We start from the raw sequence: 17,729 nt of genomic DNA, 5'->3' as shown, positions 1-17,729 counted from the left end.
CCTCGTGTCCCTGATAAGAATATGCAGAAGTGAATAGATTATTAACGGATGCCAAATTTATTAACAAATGTTTATGGTAACAGACGTGTTATCAGTTCAGCCTGATAGGAGCCCACTGCATGTCCCATTTTTCTCCAGTGTCGGTTCTGCACTAGATACTCCTTTATTCTGGTCAACAGACAAAAGCAGGACAACGAACTAACAAGATTTGTTAAAAACGAAACTGAGGAGCACAGCTTTTAAAAAATAAGATGGGTGCACGTGCTCCAAAACAACAAAGATTAGCATAGTAATAAATTAACCAACAATGACTTATTGGACCCAGGATTAAGGAAGTGTCCTTGGACTAACTTCATTGTCCATGCAGAGAAGCTGTTTGAGATTATGTGCCCTCTTAACTATACATTTAACTGTGTATGTGTAAGAGATAAAGAAAATTCCACCAACAGAGATGCCATACAGGCAGATTTGGTTCAAATCTCAACAAGTACAAGGGCCATGTATATTTTTTATCTTCATTGAGAAATCTATTTGTTTAATTAATAATTAAATAAATAATGTGAATAATAATATAATAATGAACAGACTGACGATCTGGCTGGGGTTTGCCCCACCTCTACCTCTATGGACGCGCCAGCCCCAACCCTCATGACCCCGATGAGGATAAGCAGAAGAGAACGGATGCCAAATTTATTAACAAATGTTTACGGTAACAGAGGTGTTATCAATTCAGCCTGATACGAGCCCACTGCATGTCCTATTTTTCTCCAGGGTTTGTTTTAACACTATTGTTAACACAAACCAAAGGGTCAATTTATGTGTTGTTGTGTGTGGGTTAACTCTTCAAAAGTGTTTTTTATGTACCCGCAGACATGCACTGTTGGTTCTGCAGCCACTAGATATAAAGTCTGTCTTCATTCTGGGTAAATGTGTCACGTTTGTTATCGCGGCTCTGATTGTTGTCCCTGTTTCACTCCTTTCTTCAGTTGTTTTTCATACACCCACAGGTGCCCTTGGACTTTAATTGCTCCTAGTGTCACTCACGTGTTTGGCATTACCTGAATCAGCTTTGTGTGTAAACATACCTGAAATCTTTTACTACTTGTTTTCAACAGTGAAATGAATACATTACCTATAAATCAACTTCCTTTTGCATATTTGTATTTTTTATTTGTAAACTCTTAGTGTGGACATACACCAAGTTATGTTATTCACTATAAAACATGTTCCATCACTACCTAGGCATGCAATTTCAATTAATATCCAAACCTTTAAGTAGTCGGACTATTCATTTTCAAACTGTAAAAACATGACACACAAACAAAGTCTCATGAAGAGACTCTCAAGAGAGAGGTAGTGTTGTGTTTGAAGTAGTGAACCTTGCCTGTCGAGGTAAACACAGAGAATCATTAAGCATGCATGTTATTAAAGTATTTTCCCCCTTTTCAGCTGCTCAATAATGCAACTGTATAATAAGCCAGTCTAACGGTAACAACGGAGTGCATTTAGGTACTTAGACATGATCATCCTGCTGAAGTTTAAGTAACTTTGAATATGGCATGTTGATGCCAGATGGTGTAATTTAGAAATTGTTTCCCCATAAAATAATCTCTAGGGGTTACAGAGAGTGGTCTGAAAAAGAGAAAATATCCAGTTTTCTCAGTGAAAATGCCTTTTGTTGTTGTTGTTGTTGTTTTTTACACTTTTTACAGAATTAAATCAATCATATATATTTCATCTCTGTAATATTCTGGATATTTATAATTGAGCTATTTGTATATAGTAGAGCTATTTCTCAATTTTGTAAACTTTGTAATATATTGTATTATTTAATTTAATTCAGTCTCTTACTGTTCTTATTGTCTTGGAGCAATTGTAACCACATAATTTGCTCAGAGATTAAAAGTATTCTGAATCTGCTGATTCTGACGATGAGACTGCTTTGAGCTGATAGGAAGGTGACAATAACTTGCATAACCACTCATTAAAACCAGGATACGCAGAAAAGCATCTCTGAGCAAACAACATGCTGAACTTGCGGATGAGCACACCAGTCCAACTCCTGCCGGCTAACCCTCTAAGTGCCAAATGAGTATTACTGAATACCTGAGTGTCGTTGCCGACCATGTCTATCTGTATTTTATTCCAGTGTACCCATTTTATGAAGGCTGCCTCCAGGATAATGTGTTGTCTCACAAAATTCAATTCATCTCAAGCTGGTTTCTTGCACATGATAATGATTTAGCTTTACTCAAATGGTCTCCACAGTCACCAGATCTCCACTAGAGCCTGATGGGATGTGGTGGAACAGGAGATTCACATCATTGATGTGCAGCTGACAAATCTGCAGCAACTTTGTGATGCTGTCATGTCAATATGAACCAAAAACCTCTGAGGAACATTTCCAGCACCCTGTTTAACCAATAAGAGCCAAGACCCAACTGGGAGAGTCAATTTTGAAACTTCAACAGAAACTTTCCTCAATGTGTAAAGGGGCGTGGGTTCTTATGGGTAAATCTATGCCATGAATGATTAAGGTAGTTCTGGGATCCAGGCTATTACTAGCAAAGTGTACCTAATAAAGTGAGTATAAACAATGGAAATGAGTGTCAATGGGGAAGCCACTGCCTTTAACCTACATTCTTTCTGTAGTGAGGAGGGGGCGACTCTTCATGCCAATTGTATTGACAGCAATGAGAAAGGGAGTCTTCTGCTCACTTGATTTAATTAAATAATAAACAGACTGGCGACCTGTGCCCCACGTCTTCCCCTATGGCACCTCAGATACGCTCCATCCCCTGTGACCCTGATGAGGATAAGCAGAAGAGAATGGATGAATGGATGCCAAATGACCTCAGTCAACTTTTTGGATGAGTTTTTTTCCCACTTCCCAGTTTCAGTCTTTTTCAGCAGTGTTCATGTTTTAAATCATGGTTTCATTAAAACAGTAAAAAAAAGGAACCCCTTTTCAACAGTGCTTGGACTATTTATACAATTTAAATGTATTCTAACTTCACAACACTTTATTTATTCTGGCCTTGGTCTCTTCAGATTTGTAGAACCAACCCTGAGATTAAACAAAACAAAACAAAACACAAGTGCCAATTAATCAGAACTTGTTTATTTCGTTATGATGAGCATTATTATACATTATACCCATGCAAACAATACCGAATCAAATGTTTTATACTCTTAAGTGTTACAAATAACAAAGAACTGAAGAAAAACATTACATGTTATAAAGGACTTTGCAACAATGACATACAAAAATCTATTTGTAATCATACTTATGGAGAGGACTTGACCGTTTTTACACATAATTCAGAAAATAATCAGTGTTTTTAATGAATGCAAAGTGATTTGAATGTGTACCCACCACCAAAGTCAAATGAGGATTAAACACGATGACTATCTGCCCCAAACTGTATAACAGTTTGGGGCTGTAACTCTTAAGTGTATGATATGTCCCCCTTTATTACCTGTTGCAATAAATTTAAAGAATGTTATCACCTGATCTGATACTCGATTAAGGATAAGCTATCAGCATTTCCATAGTGTGCCCCACCCAGAATGCATTTCTCACTGTGGAGATGGTTGGTATTTGTTACAGGTGGGTCCAGTCAGGTGACGGTCACACGTCAGAGTGTAGTTGACAAAAACAGTGCCGCCTCTCTGAAGGGAGCATCTGATTGTGTTTGTACCTTGAGTCAGGTAGTTCACACATGATCCTAGCCAATCATCAAACCACGCATCTTTGTCCCAGACTTCAATCCTCAGAGGACTGCTTGTTTTCACCTTTAAAAAAAAAAAAAAAAAAAAAGTGAGCCAAAGTTAAAGTAGCATACAGTATAATGATGCGTGTTGTGTCCATTTATTGTTTCAACAATAATTAAAAAGGAAAAAAACAGCATTTCAGGTGTGTTTCATATAATAATTTAATATTTGTTGGAGTGTCATTAAAGTCATGTCTTTAATATACAGATATAACAGGGTTTTGTTTTTTTTTTCAAATAAGGAAATTATTCTAAATTGTTTCATCTTTGTTTTTTTTTTCAAATGTCCATGCTTTTACTTTTTGTTGGGGATACAAAATTAGGTAAAAGTGTTTTGTACTGACATTTTCCAGACGGTAATAGGTGATCCAGGAGGGGGAGTTAGATCGGATCACATTGGTCTGGTACCTAGGGTAGTCATAGTAGATCTTCACATATCTGTGAAATGGTAAAAGAAATGGAGAAAAAATTACTGTATACATGTCTATGATTGGTCTTTCCTTTGAAGCTTATCTTGTTCACTACTCACCCCTCAGTCTTGCCCCAAAAATCTCCTTTCAGACCAAAGGCTTGGATCATGGTTATCGTCACTGTTCCCCTCTGAGTCTCTTTAGGACAACACTTGGAATCCAGGTCGGGACCCCTGCTGCTACAGGAAGATTGTGTATTGTTTGATCTACTGATGGCGTTATCTTTTAAGTACTGCTCTATGGCAGCCTTCAGTCCTGCTTTTTGTGCTGACTGTTGCACCAGGTCATGCAGTGGTCTTAGGGAGTAGCAAACTACATCAGGCTGATCCTTGAGGGTTTTTAGCCAATTCTGGTAGCCCAGGGAGTCATTTCTGGTGAGTGAAAACTCCCCAGTCTAGCCTCTGCCTCCCACCACTTCTGAATAATGACTGTGGAGACCAGAGCTGTACAAGGCAGAGGTACTGTGGGTGTCTATAATTCATTATGATTCAGACTGGACAAGCAGGTACGTGTAGACGTGACTCGCCTGAACTGCCCTCCAAGATCAACCTGAAGAACATTAATATTTGAAAAAAAATTCATACACTTCTGAATATTAAAAAATAAATAAAAGTGATGTGTATATTAATGTTATTACCTGGTGAATATAGTGTGTCCGTATGTGTCTATGAGGCGTCTGTACTGGGCTCTGGTTGCATAGCTGCAGGTAGCTGGCAGTCTGGCCAAATCTCTACTGAACTCAGCACTGAGAGGAGGGCTGTTGGACACACGGTAACTAAACACAAAAAAAATACATTATAATTAAACATCAAACATCAAAAAACTGTTGTGTTGCAGGAGTGTTCAAAGTCTACCTGTAATGTTTACAGGTGACTTTATGTGTGCTGAAGGTGTAGCGGTCCTCTCTGCTTTGGGCTGTAGCAAAGGTGTATGCCTTAGATTTGGTTCCTCCAATCTCCAAGTTGCTGAACTTCCTTAAATCCAGTCCAACCTAACAAAAATAAAAGCATGAGCTGCTTCCACGAAACATAAAGCATTCCAATCGCTGACAGCTGTACTTTTACATTAAGTGCTAAAAGTACATTTTAGCATGATAATCTAATCTGACACCTGCTAAATATTAACTTATTACACTGCCTTTGCAATTATCATGCTAACTCACTTTATCTTTCTTTGCTTTGCATGATTTATTCCTGACATGTCTCACAAATCTAGCTGCACCACATGACTATTCTGGGCTTTAGACCATATTTTATAGCAATATCACCACTAATTTGTTGGGTTATTGGAGCAGCTCATGGTCTCCTTTTCACCAGTTTGGATTAATTTAGTCTTGTTATGTTTTTACTTGAACTGTGATTGTCAGTAAGTGAATTATAGGGTCACATTGAATTAACATGATCACTCACCTGTTGTTCAACCTATTTGCAGTGGGCCTTAAAGGTACCTTTAATTGAGAGCAGCTACAAAGCTTGCTACCATAGAGAGTATAAAAGATTGACATAGCTATTGTGATGTCACATCCTGGTTTCTGAGGACTCCTTTTGAATCAGAAACCTTAGAGTTGAGCATTTAGTTGCAAAATAGACAAATGTAATGAGGAACCGTGTGCCTGACTGTAAACCAGACATTCTGCGACTGATTTGTGATTGCAAGTTGTTGGCCAGTGAGTGTGTAGTTTCATTCCATGGATAATCCTCTATTTTAAGGTACAGTATGGCCAAGAGTTACAAAGTAGACTTACTTTCTTTTTATTATTATTATTAAATGTGACAAAAAAAATGAGTGACTGAGCAGATAAACTCAACAGAAAAGTATTTACAGAGGTGAAGAGAAATAGAAACCCATTTTCCCATAGACTTCTAAATTACCACTTCAACAACTACTATCACCATCTACTGTTCCTTCAGATAGAATGTAGGTTCAATGTATTGCCTTCATTTTTTTAACAAGGAAATTATGTCCATGTTTTATATTTACATTACATTACAGTGCAGGGTGTGTGCATGTTATTGCAGGTGATTCTTTCTTACTTTGAACTGTGTATTAAAGCAAGCATGGGGTTGATCTTCCTCAATAAAGGGAAGCACGTATATATGATGTTTGTAGGGCTCTACTGTAGTTGCCTGGTTATTTTGCTTCATTTTGTTCTTTTATATATTGTCCTTATAATGTCCAGTCATGGGACCCTCTTTTAAACATGGAGCTAGGAATGATTACAGGACTACATCAACAGTTTGCAGTAATAATAATATGATTTGCATGTTTCACTCAACATTAATGTTTCCTACCTTCCAGTCGATGCTGTTCTGGTTGGTGTATGCTGCGACCAGTGAGCTGTAGAGAAATTATTTTGTTTAATCCCCCAAAATATTCCAGTAGGAAATAAATGCATTTTCAATTATTAAATATTCAACACCATTCGGTTTGATAAATGAATTCATGTAGGAGGTGTGAGTGTTATGATGCCTATAAGTGAAGCATATATGAAACATGTCAGGGCACATTGAGTTTTTAAGTCCTAGAATACCTGATAGAGGTGTGTTCACTGTCCTCGAGATGAAAACTGCAGCGGCTGAATGCACGCCAGTCCAAAGCAGAGACTGGTAGCTGAAAATATCACCAGTGTTAGCATGTTAATGGTACGTCAAACTAATTTGTTGATGTTTATTTATTAGTTTAGTTACTTTCTGCAGTTTGTAGCCTTGATGAGGATTGGGGCAGAGTTTACAGGTGTCACTTGAATTGAGGTAGGTCTTCACATCAATCACATAAGCTCCTTTTCGCTTAAGTGTAAGAACATCAAAGCCCTCCCCTGCCAGGTTGTAGCCAGGCACAAAGGGGGCAGACATACACTGGCTCCGGGTCCCAGTCTGACAGGAGAGAACAGGGGAGTGGCACAACAGAAAGAGGAGGAGAAGGCTCAGGTAGAGAGTGGTGGGAGTTCAAAAGGAGAGCATGGCTGGAGTCAAAGAGAGAGAGAAAAGGAAAGCAGTCAGTTTAATTTAAGCTGTAATGTAGTGTGTCAAAGAAAAACTTCAAAAAAAAATTTTTTCTTTGATTTTTTTTTTTTTTTTTGCATTTGAATGAATCATCTCTCTTAAGTAGATATGACCAGAATATGCAGATTGTTTTGTCAATATAACACCATGGTATCATAATATTTAGGGTGGCTTCTAATGATTACTGTCCTTATCAGTTAATATGTTACTTGTTTTTTCTTTGTTTTTTTGGGGGGGAAAAATCACAAACATAAAAATACTCAGACTAATGCATTCCATGTTGAAAGGGTCCATCTGTCTTTTGAGGTGCTTGTTTTATCAGATCAACAGCTCAAAAAGCAATGTCGGTGATATTTCTTTACCTGTGCTAACAAATCACAGTGATACAATCTCAGCTGTTTGGGATTGGTTGGTTTGCACCAATGTTTAATGTGTTTCTGCCAGCTATATTTTTATATTTCACACAAAATCTGTAATTTAAATAAATGCATTCAATTAATTAATTCAGTCTAATTTGGCAAAAAAAAAAATCAGTGGGAGGTTTCACAGTTCACTATATATGATGCAACATTCATTTAAGCTCTTCATTGATTTGGTTTAAAAGATGTGTTAAATATAAAAAAGCCCATCAGATTACCTGTTCAGACCTCAGCAGCGAATGTGTCAAGAGATGGAGATGATGATGGTATCATCTGAGGATGTGGCATCACTGTTCAGGCAACAGCACTTTTATACTGTATCCAAGGTCATGTGACCTACACTCAGTAGTTTTTTTTTTTGGTTTGTTTGTTTTGTTTTTTAAGATAAAGCATGGATGCGGAGAAATTGCACGTAATGAATACAAAATATTTGTGATATTGGAGTTCTGAAAAATCATGCTTTATAACGTTAAAACAAGAATTATCTGCATCTGCAAACTGACAGTAAAGAAAAAACAAGAACTCTATTGTCAAAGAGCTGGAACGCCTCCCTCCTATGAGAAAAAGAGTCATTTAAAATTCACCTGAAGCAACAGATCAGCTAAACTCCTGACATTCAAATGACACACAGGAAATGTAACAGTTGAACAGGTTAAACACCATTGCTGTGTTGACCTTCTGGCATCTTTCTCTCTTTTTTAACTTTCCATATCATGATAGCTACAAAACTATGTAACTATCAAATTATTTTGCTACTGTATATTATGTGTTATACAATAACAATGCAACATATACATTTAGTATGCTCCATCTGCAGGTCATATATCTTTCTGATATAAGAATAAACCTTTAAGAAATATTTGAGATGTAATTAATAGAAAATGTTTGATCAACTTTTTTCTAAATACTACTTATACAAACATATACTTCAGCCTAAATCTTTAATGCATACTAATATAACAATAACAATATAATATGGAATATATGTCAGTCTGTTTTAATAATTGCATTTTCTGAATAATAACAAAAAATACAGTATGTGTGTGCAGGTCTATAAACCGTGTTTTATTTTTATTAAGCAGTAAAAGATATACAGTACATGCAAAAGCAGAAACCAACAGCAAAACAGAGAACTAAAGTTGTTACAAGAACAAAAGACTAATGAATACATTTTTTTGTCGAGCACACACCCACCTGTTATTTACATTTCAAGATATCCATCAACGAGAACAAATGCACAGTGACATGTGACAGAAGAGAATGTGTTGTCATCCTTTTCTGCCATTTTACAGTCATCTTAGTCAGGCATATTATTGGTTGTCTGATGAACCATTGGGAGTTTATCCTCAAAGATTACACTGTATTTGCAAACTCGCAAATTTTACTAGGCTGCACATACTGAGAGAACGCTGTGCTACTTTTGGATTTTCTAAAAAAAAAGAAAGAAATGACCATGCAACAGATGAGAAAACAAATGATTATAAAAACTTTGCTGTTACAAACACGTAAACAGGGGATATACAGATAGATCCATTATTGTTGAACGAGAACGTAATTTTTTATAATTGTGCTTCTGTGCACCACCACACATTATTTTGCTCTGTTTCCACCCTTGAGATGCTCTGCCAGGCTTTTACTGCTTGTTTTGTGTCTTTTTGGTTTCAGTTTTTGTCTTCAGTAACTGAAAAACATGCTCTTGTGTTGAGATCTGACATGGCCATTGACGAATGTCTCAAGAAACTCTTGGGTTGCTTTTGCAGTTTGCTTTGGGTTATTACCAATTTGCCATGTGACCCACTGTCCAGTCACTCTTGCACCATATGGCTGAATCCGGGGCTGGACTGGAACAAAAAAATCATCCTGACATTTTTGTTAGATTTTGTTTTATTATTGATATTGAAACTGGTTTTAAGGAGGCTGGCACAGTAGGTGGGTCATTTCTGCATGTTGTGACAATAATTAAAGGCTACACTTTAGCTATTAGCTATAATGACTTATAGTCAAAGTAGTAATTCATTTGACCTGAATCCTTGAATCTCTCCCTTTCTAATTATATCCCTAAGGACAGCCTATTGGCCCAAAAGTGCATTGGCCCACGGGGACAGATTAACAGTCCTGTCCTGACTGAATCTGAACAGAGAGTATAGCCCTGCACACTTCATTCTGATACTTCTATCAGCAGTCAAATAATCACTCTGGTTCCACTGGCAGCCATATATGTCCATGGTAGAAGCACTGTCAAACATGGTCACACACTGATGTCTCTTTAGGCCTCATATTTCAAATTACAGTGAAAAGGTAATCTAATCCAACACTTTCAATCAACCTAATACATTATGTTAGCTTCATGAGCCATAGTATAACACGGGAAAAGAACTGAAAAACATTAGAGTTTCTCAGTCCAATTATCCACCTAATGTTGAGTCTCTGATAGTGGAGGACTTTGTAAATAAAGTAATCACTGTAATCACTGTAATCAAACAAAGTAATCACTGAACGTTTCATTTTTGCACTGCAGGCAAAACAAGAAAAACTGTTCCTCTGTCCACCAAATTATGGCCCTAACTGTAGACGAAGGCAGGAAAGTACAGTTAGAAAATCTATTTTTGATGTGAAGTCCAAATGCATTACTCTCTGAAAATTATAATAAGACAAAACAATGGTAAAGTTTATATGAAGATTTTGTCATAGAAAATTGCATAAATGAGAGGAAAGCCTTTGAACATACTATGCTTTAGATCTAGATTTAGATTCCAATACACTAGGTCAAGCAGCAGGGAGCTCAACATTCATTCTTGGGGAAATTAAGAATGAACAAAACATTTATAGTATCTCAGTGCATTACCTTCTGTTGGAAGCTGCAACATAACTATATATGTATGCAAATCACAAAACATCTTCTATAGAAGAGTATAGCGTTAGCTACTAAGCAATCAACTTAAACTAAAAAACTTTGTGCTGTGGTAATTTTAAAACTATCTGTCAGAATATATCTAAACAGTGTCATTACATCAAAAATGCAAATGGAATCTAGACTAGCAGGGACATAGCTTCATTTATCTGAAATCTCAGGCATTCAAGATGTTGGGAGTTGGAAGAAAACAGGAGGTTACCTCTAAATGGTCATGCATGACATCCTTACACATCAATACACACTGTACTGTATGTAGACCACTCAGAAAGAAACTTAGAGAAACACTTTCTTTTTCACATAGACACACCTAACTGAAGGTTTAAGGTTTAACATGTCAGTCAAGAATCTTTCTATTTATATCCTTATTATTTGAATTAGAACACAATGAACAAAAGACTGCAGATAAGCTGAACACTGTGCTTTGGGGCGAGGCCTCATGACTGAACTCACATGCAAGAGGTTTTACCAGTTTTGTGTTTCGGTTGTCTTTTCTCAGTAAATCAGTCACATGTGAAATATTACATGTGTCTGTTCTGGGTCCTTTCGTTTTTTCTTTCTGTCTGTGCTAGCTATTGTTTAAAACAGAGCTATCAGGCTTTTCTCACTGACAGTGCCTGGGGTGGAGTTAACCTGTCTTGCCTTGGATACAAGGCAGGAAATGTGAGTGGAGATACTGCAAACTCTTTTATTTTTATTTTTCTGGTTGTATTTGTTCAAATCTTTTTTGATCTTCTCCACAATGTCATCTGCGTACAGGAACAATGTGTGATATCTGCCTACCCCGAATACACCTTTCATCTTGCATTTTCTCTAATTTGAATTGCTAATTGGGCTTAATGGGCTTATATTACATCCTTGACATGTTGAACTGGAAATACTACAAAAAGAAGAAAGTACACCATTCGTAAATACAGTCGCTTCTGGCCCCGAGTTCTAATCCATCTGCAAAAGTTTTCACCTATTCCAAATTTTTCCAGGTCCATGAATAAAAAGTTCCACTCCACCCTATCAAAAGCCTTCTGTGCAACTAAAGATATAGCCAATACAGGATTTGTTTTATTTTTACACCAGCCACAGCAGGTGTAGTAATCTCCTTACAGGGAGTCTTCCAAATTCAAAAGCTTCATGTAATACTTTAGTTAGGAATGGACATATCAAATCTATTAATGCCGGGAAGCCATCTATTCCTCGTGACTTTCCAGCTTTCATTGCACCCTCTTGTGAAACTTTTGGTATTTTCATTTTATCAAAGTATGCACTCAGCAGATCCATACTTACTTTGTTATCAGACGTGTATAAGTCTTGACAAAATATTTTAAAAATCGTGTTTATCTCTGAAGAGGATGTAACTAATTTATCATCCTTTTTAATTGCCGTAATAACATTCTGATTGTCTATTTGCTTAAGTTGTCTTGTTAATAGCCTGCCTGTCTTCTCACCTTTCTCATAGAAATTAGTTTTAAGGCAAAAGAGGGCATACTGCTTTTTTGTTATAAATTTCATGAATGTCATACTAAGCTGACAAATCTCTTTAAATTTATTATCATCAAATTTTCCTGCTAATTGTTTTTCCAATTTACCTTTATTTTACTCCAAAATTTGTATCTTTTCCTTATTTTCTTTATTTTTCTTAGATACTTTCCACGAATAAATGCCTTCAAAGCATCCCATACAGTGGCCAGCCTGTCCGTAGATCAAACATTCACCTCTAAAAAATATCTTATATCCTCTTTTAGGGTTGATACAATTTTTTCATCCCGCAATATGCTTGAGTTTTGTCTCCACCTACCAATTCTGTTCTTTTCAACATTTAGATTTATGTGCAACTATACCGGCGCATGGTCTGTTAAAGCAATCACACCTATTGCACAGTTTATTACCAAATGATCACATGATTTAGAAATAAAAAAAATAATCTATTCGGGAATATGTTTTATGCGTGTGAGAGTAAAAGGTGTATTTTCTTTCCACAGGGTGAACAAGCCTCCAAATATCTACCACACCAAGATCTTCTTTTAAAGCATTTAACGTTGTTTCTGTTAAGCTAGTGCTTGAGGTTGCATTAATGGCACTTCTATCAATGTATTCATCCATCACATTATTAAAGTCTCCACCTAACAAGATCTGGCCCTTCATGTTCCCGGGCATCATCCATAAAATTAGGTTCATCCCTGTTTGTGGCGTAAATATTGCACAGAACAACCTGAACTCCATTAATGAGAGCCTGCAGAGCTTACACTCGCCCATCTTCATCCCGGCTTTCCTGCAATAATACAAAGTTTAGTCTTTTATGAATAAGTATCATGACACCACAACTCTTGCTTGGAGTGTTGCCAACTCCTTAGTAAGGAAAATCACTATTGGCTGTCCTAAAAGTCGCTAGAAGTCGCTAAATGACGTCATCGCCTAATTTGCAAAATTGGTCATGCTTATGTAATTGTAAGCTATGTTGTAGGAGAGAGAAATAACATCATGGAAGAGACATAAAGTGAGTAAAAAACAGCCTAAATGTGTTTAGAATATATTTAGAACTATAAATTAAATTCTTTTAGCAATTGTTGCTTTTTTTTAATGTCACAATTCCAACCCTTTATCCGGGCTTGGTACTGGCAAAAGTGACCCGAAATAGGCACTCTGGTGGAGTTACTTTGTGTGTGTGTGTTTAGTTTTAAACCTTGTGATCCACAAAAAGTAAGAGTAAAAGAAAAACTGACTTTGTTACAGTCAGGACGGGAGCAACGGCTTCACTCATGCGCGATTCATTTGCAGTTTGGACACGTAGGGGTGAGCATCTCCTGCTCTGTGACGGCAGCTGGGGGCGACTGCTGCGTGAGGACGATTCACCACCTGTGAGTGCTTTGTAGACTTGTAGTCAAGACCGCCTAAGCCAAGACCAAGAAAACACCAAGACCAGAGGGTATCGAGACCAAGACAAGACCAAGACCAAGACAAAGTCGAGACGAGACCAAGACCGAGACAAAAAAGTCTTTAAACTGTAGCCAGATGCTGCTTCGTTTACGGGTGTCAGGCATATTTGTGTGTTTTTGCGATGCTTTCGCACAGCCCTCCTCACCGCTGTCTACTGTCTCACTCACTTACTGAGAGGACAGACGCACGCTCCACTTGACTGTCGCGTCTCTCACCCTCTCTGTTTTTCACATAATGATATTATCCTATATCCTCGCATGTGATTGGCCACAATATGGAGGGATTGGAGCATAGCTGAGCCACTGTGTGAGAGCTGAGCAGCGAAAGGAAATTAAGTGAGGAGCTGGCTCTCGCTTGATGGGAGTCGACTCTTCTTATTCACTACAAAGGACTCTCTAAGCACGGCTCTTAGAGCTGATGCTTTTGCGCATGACACATTATTGAACGTTACGTTGCGCGTCATGGATACTGTTGACTCCAAATCTCCCGACCACTATGTCGATCTGAGACAGCAAGACCGAGACAGCGAGACCAAGACAAGACCAAGGGATCCGAGACCAAGACAAGACCAAGACCACGTAAAAGTGGTCTCGAGACCAAGACCAGTCTTGAGACATCCAACTCTAGTGCTTTGGCACGGGCAAGGTGCCCACGGCAGCACCCACTGCTTGTTGAGAGTAAGAGCGATACGTGCTTTCACGTCAAAAAGCTGTCATAAGTCTTCCCAATAACACCAGCAAAAGTCGCCAAATTTGTCGCTAGTCGCTTTTTAGAAAAATAGTCGCTAAATATAGCAACAAAGTCGCTAAGTTGGTAACACTGCTTGCTTGATATTGAGTTATGAAATACTTTCCCAACCCAACCCCATTTTAATTTCAATACTTCACTTTGATTCCCAAAATGCATCTCCTGGATGTATGCAATATCAGCATTATGAGACTTGAGGTAGCTAAGCACTTTTTTTCTTTTGACTGGTGTGCCACAACCATTTATATTCAATGAGAAAATATTAACATCCACATTCCCCATGACTATACAGCGGTAAAGTATCTATAAGCCTTATATCTTCCAGCCCATAACCACTAAACGTGTGCTGACAATCCTGCTTGAACTAGGACATAAGTTTAAACAAGAACAGTCCCTCACCTATAGAATCTCTACCCCCCCAAAAAATAAAAAATAACAAATGTAACAAAATAAATAGCACCGTCCAAAAAAGGGAACATGACAGCGCAAAAGCCCCGTGGGCAAAACCGTCTCTGGTCCCGTGGACAGTGAACTGCTGTCCTCCTGCTGTCCCAGCGACACCTCAGGGAGCCCACCCCCGTCTTATAAAATTATTAACAATGCGCTCCCATACACGTAGTTTAGTTTGCTGACCCCTTACTCAATCACTTCTCAAAACTTCTCATGCATGAATTTCTCTCCCTCCTCAACACTCTCGAAGCTCTTCTGCTGACCTTTCCATGTTAATTTAAGTTTTGCTGTATGTGCCAGGGTGTGCTTTATCTGATGCTGCCATAGCTTCTTCATCACTGGGTACAAAAGCTTCCTCTGCGCCACTCGCTCTGCGGTCATATCTTCATAGAATGACAAGCGGCAGTTCTCCCACATTGTGCCTTTCTTCTGCTTAGCGGTTATGAGAACTTTTTGTCATGCAGTGTAACACAGAAATCTCACTAGCATAGTTCAAGGTGGTTGACCAGGTCCCGGGCGTGGTCTTGTACCTCTGTGGCATCTTTCCAGCTCATATTCCTCCCCTCGTAGACCCAGGCCATCAGCAAGTATCTTCATCACATAATCATTTATGTTGCCACCACTCTTCAGACCCTCTTCCAGACCGATAAGCCGAATATTCTTTATGCGGTTTCTGTTTTCCTGGTCGTCTACTCGGGCCCATAGTTGTTCAAGCTTTTTTGGTATTTTTGCCATTATCTTCTGTTATGCTCCTCATTTTGTTTTCCACATCTGAGATGCGGCCCTCAGCTTCAGTCATCTGTATTTGGATTCCACTTATAGCGTTTTTAAATTCTACCATGTCTGACTGGATGTGAGATACATCGGCTGCAACACCGGTTAGGATAGCTCAAAGCTTAGTCATTTCGGCAAACAAGCCGCTTATATCCATCTTTGGTCCTTCTTCTTGACTAGCAGGGCTAACATTAGTACTGCTAGCATTATTTTCCCCCACCGCCATTGTGGAGATTCGAGTTTGCACGCTCTTCTTCTTGGTTCCTGTGGCCATGTCTCTCAATTCAAGGACACTGATCTAGCCACCACAGTCTGGAAATGTACAGGGTGGGCCATTTATATGGATACACCGTAATAAAATGGGAATGGTTGGTGATATTAAAGTCCTGTTTGTGGCACATTAGTATATGTGAGGGGGCAGACTCCTCAAGATGGGTGGTGACCATGGTGGCCATTTAGAAGTCGGCCATATTGGATACAACTTTTGTTTTGTCAATAGGAGAGGGCCATGTGACACATCAAACTTATTGGTAATGTCACAAGAAAAACAATGGTGTGCTTGGTTTCAACATAACTTTATTCTTTCATGAGTTATTTACAAGTTTCTGACCACTTATAAAATGTGTTCAATGTGCTGCCCATTGTGTTGGATTGTCAATGCAACCCTCTTCTCCCACTCTTCACACACTGATAGCAACACCGCAGGAGAAATGCCAGCACAGGCATCCAGTATCCGTAGTTTCAGGTGCTGCACATCTCGTATCTTCACACCATAGACAATTGCCTTCAGATGACCCCAAAGATAAAAGTCTAAGGGGGTCAGATCAGGAGACCTTGGGGGCCATTCAACTGGCCCACGACAACCAATCCACTTTCCAGGAAACTGTTCATCTAGGAATGCTCGGACCTGGCACCCATAATGTGGTGGTGCACCATCTTGCTGGAAAAACTCAGGGAACGTGCCAGCTTCAGTGCATAAAGAGGGAAACACATCATCATGTAGCAATTTCAAATATCCAGTGGCCTTGAGGTTTCCATTGATGAAGAATGGACCCACTATCGTTGTACCCCATATACCACACCAAACCATCACTTTTGTTGTTCCAACAGTCTTGGAGGGATCCATCCAATGTGGGTTAGTGTCAGACCAATAGCGGTGGTTTTGTTTGTTAACTTCACCATTCACATAAAAGTTTGCCTCATCACTGAACAAAATCTTCTGCGTGAACTGAGGGTCCTGTTCCAATTTTTGTTTTGCCCATTCTGCAAATTCTGTGCGCCGATCTGGGTCATCCTCGTTGAGATGCTGCAGTAGCTGGAGTTTGTAAGGGTGCCATTTGTGAGTACCTAATATCCGCCGAAGGGATGTTCGACTAATGCCACTCTCCAGTGACATGCGGCGAGTGCTACGCTGTGGGCTCTTGCTGAATGAAGCTAGGACAGCCACTGATGTTTCTTCATTAGTGACAGTTTTCTTGCGTCCACATTTTGGCAAATCCAACACTGAACCAGTTTCACGGAACTTAGCAAGCAGTTTGCTAACTGTAGCATGGGAGATGGGTGGTCTCGTAGGGTGTCTTGCATTGAAATCTGCTGCAATGACCCGGTTACTGCGTTCACCAGATATCAACACAATTTCGCTCCTCACGTGTTAACCTCTTCGACATGTCAGTGGCTGTGAACAAAGAGAAACTTGTAAATAACTCATGAAAGAATAAAGTTACGTTGAAACCAAGCACACCATTGTTTTTCTTGTGACATTACCAATAAGTTTGATGTTTCACATGGCCCTCTTCCTATTGAAAAAACAAAAGTTGTATCCAAGATGGCCGACTTCTAAATGGTCACCATGGTCACCACCCATCTTGAGGAGTTTGCCCCCTCACATATACTAATGTGCCACAAACAGGACTTTAATATCACCAACCATTCCCATTTTATTACGGTGTATCCATATAAATGGCCCACCCTGTATTATTTGGGAACGTCTGACTTTTTTAAAACTAATGTAAGGTTGACGGGGGTCAGAGACGCTCTATGGCGGAGCCATTCCCAAACGCTCCATCACGCGACTCCCATCCTGATCGATTTTATAAATATACATGTATTTTGCCAGAAATGAGAGCAGGTAAACGGATTCCACTCCTTAAAGCACTTTATAGATACAAAGAAACCACTGCTCTGCATATTGCTTTATTTTAAGATAAAATAACTTTTTTTAAGATAAAGAGGCCCTGTACACATCCTAACTC

At 38.8% G+C, this 17,729-nt stretch overlaps 1 protein-coding gene across 1 annotated transcript; it reads right to left on the bottom strand.

Annotated features, from left to right (window-relative positions):
- Positions 1-2,811: 2,811 nt before the first annotated feature.
- On the bottom strand, positions 2,812-15,438 carry LOC106096847 (perforin-1). The gene is made up of 8 exons (XM_019360200.2): positions 15,234-15,438; positions 15,043-15,152; positions 6,931-7,116; positions 5,098-5,234; positions 4,881-5,018; positions 4,303-4,422; positions 4,118-4,211; positions 2,812-3,795 (listed from the first exon to the last, which is right to left on the bottom strand). Exons 1-8 carry the CDS (start codon positions 15,436-15,438, stop codon positions 3,580-3,582), a joined length of 1,206 nt encoding a protein of 401 aa, XP_019215745.1. The 3' UTR covers positions 2,812-3,579.
- Between the last annotated feature and the right edge of the window lie 2,291 nt (positions 15,439-17,729).

The sequence above is a fragment of the Oreochromis niloticus genome, linkage group LG6 (assembly GCF_001858045.2).
Source record: "Oreochromis niloticus isolate F11D_XX linkage group LG6, O_niloticus_UMD_NMBU, whole genome shotgun sequence".
Taxonomy (NCBI): Eukaryota; Metazoa; Chordata; class Actinopteri; order Cichliformes; family Cichlidae; genus Oreochromis; species Oreochromis niloticus.
The sequence above is the reverse complement of the archived record's forward strand: the minus strand, read 5'-3'. Positions and strand labels throughout refer to the sequence as shown.

Bases quoted from the DNA above. Each gene is read 5' to 3' on its own strand.
- LOC106096847 (XM_019360200.2), bottom strand. From the start codon at position 15,438: ATGGCAAAAATACCAAAAAAGCTTGAACAACTATGGGCCCGAGTAGAC. The intron at 7,117-15,042 runs GTGATGAAGAAG...CTCTCCTGTCAG, and splicing joins AGAGGAAGCTTTTGTACCCA to ACTGGGACCCGGAGCCAGTG. The intron at 4,423-4,880 runs GTAATAACATTA...ATCTTCCTGTAG, and splicing joins GGACACACTATATTCACCAG to CAGCAGGGGTCCCGACCTGG.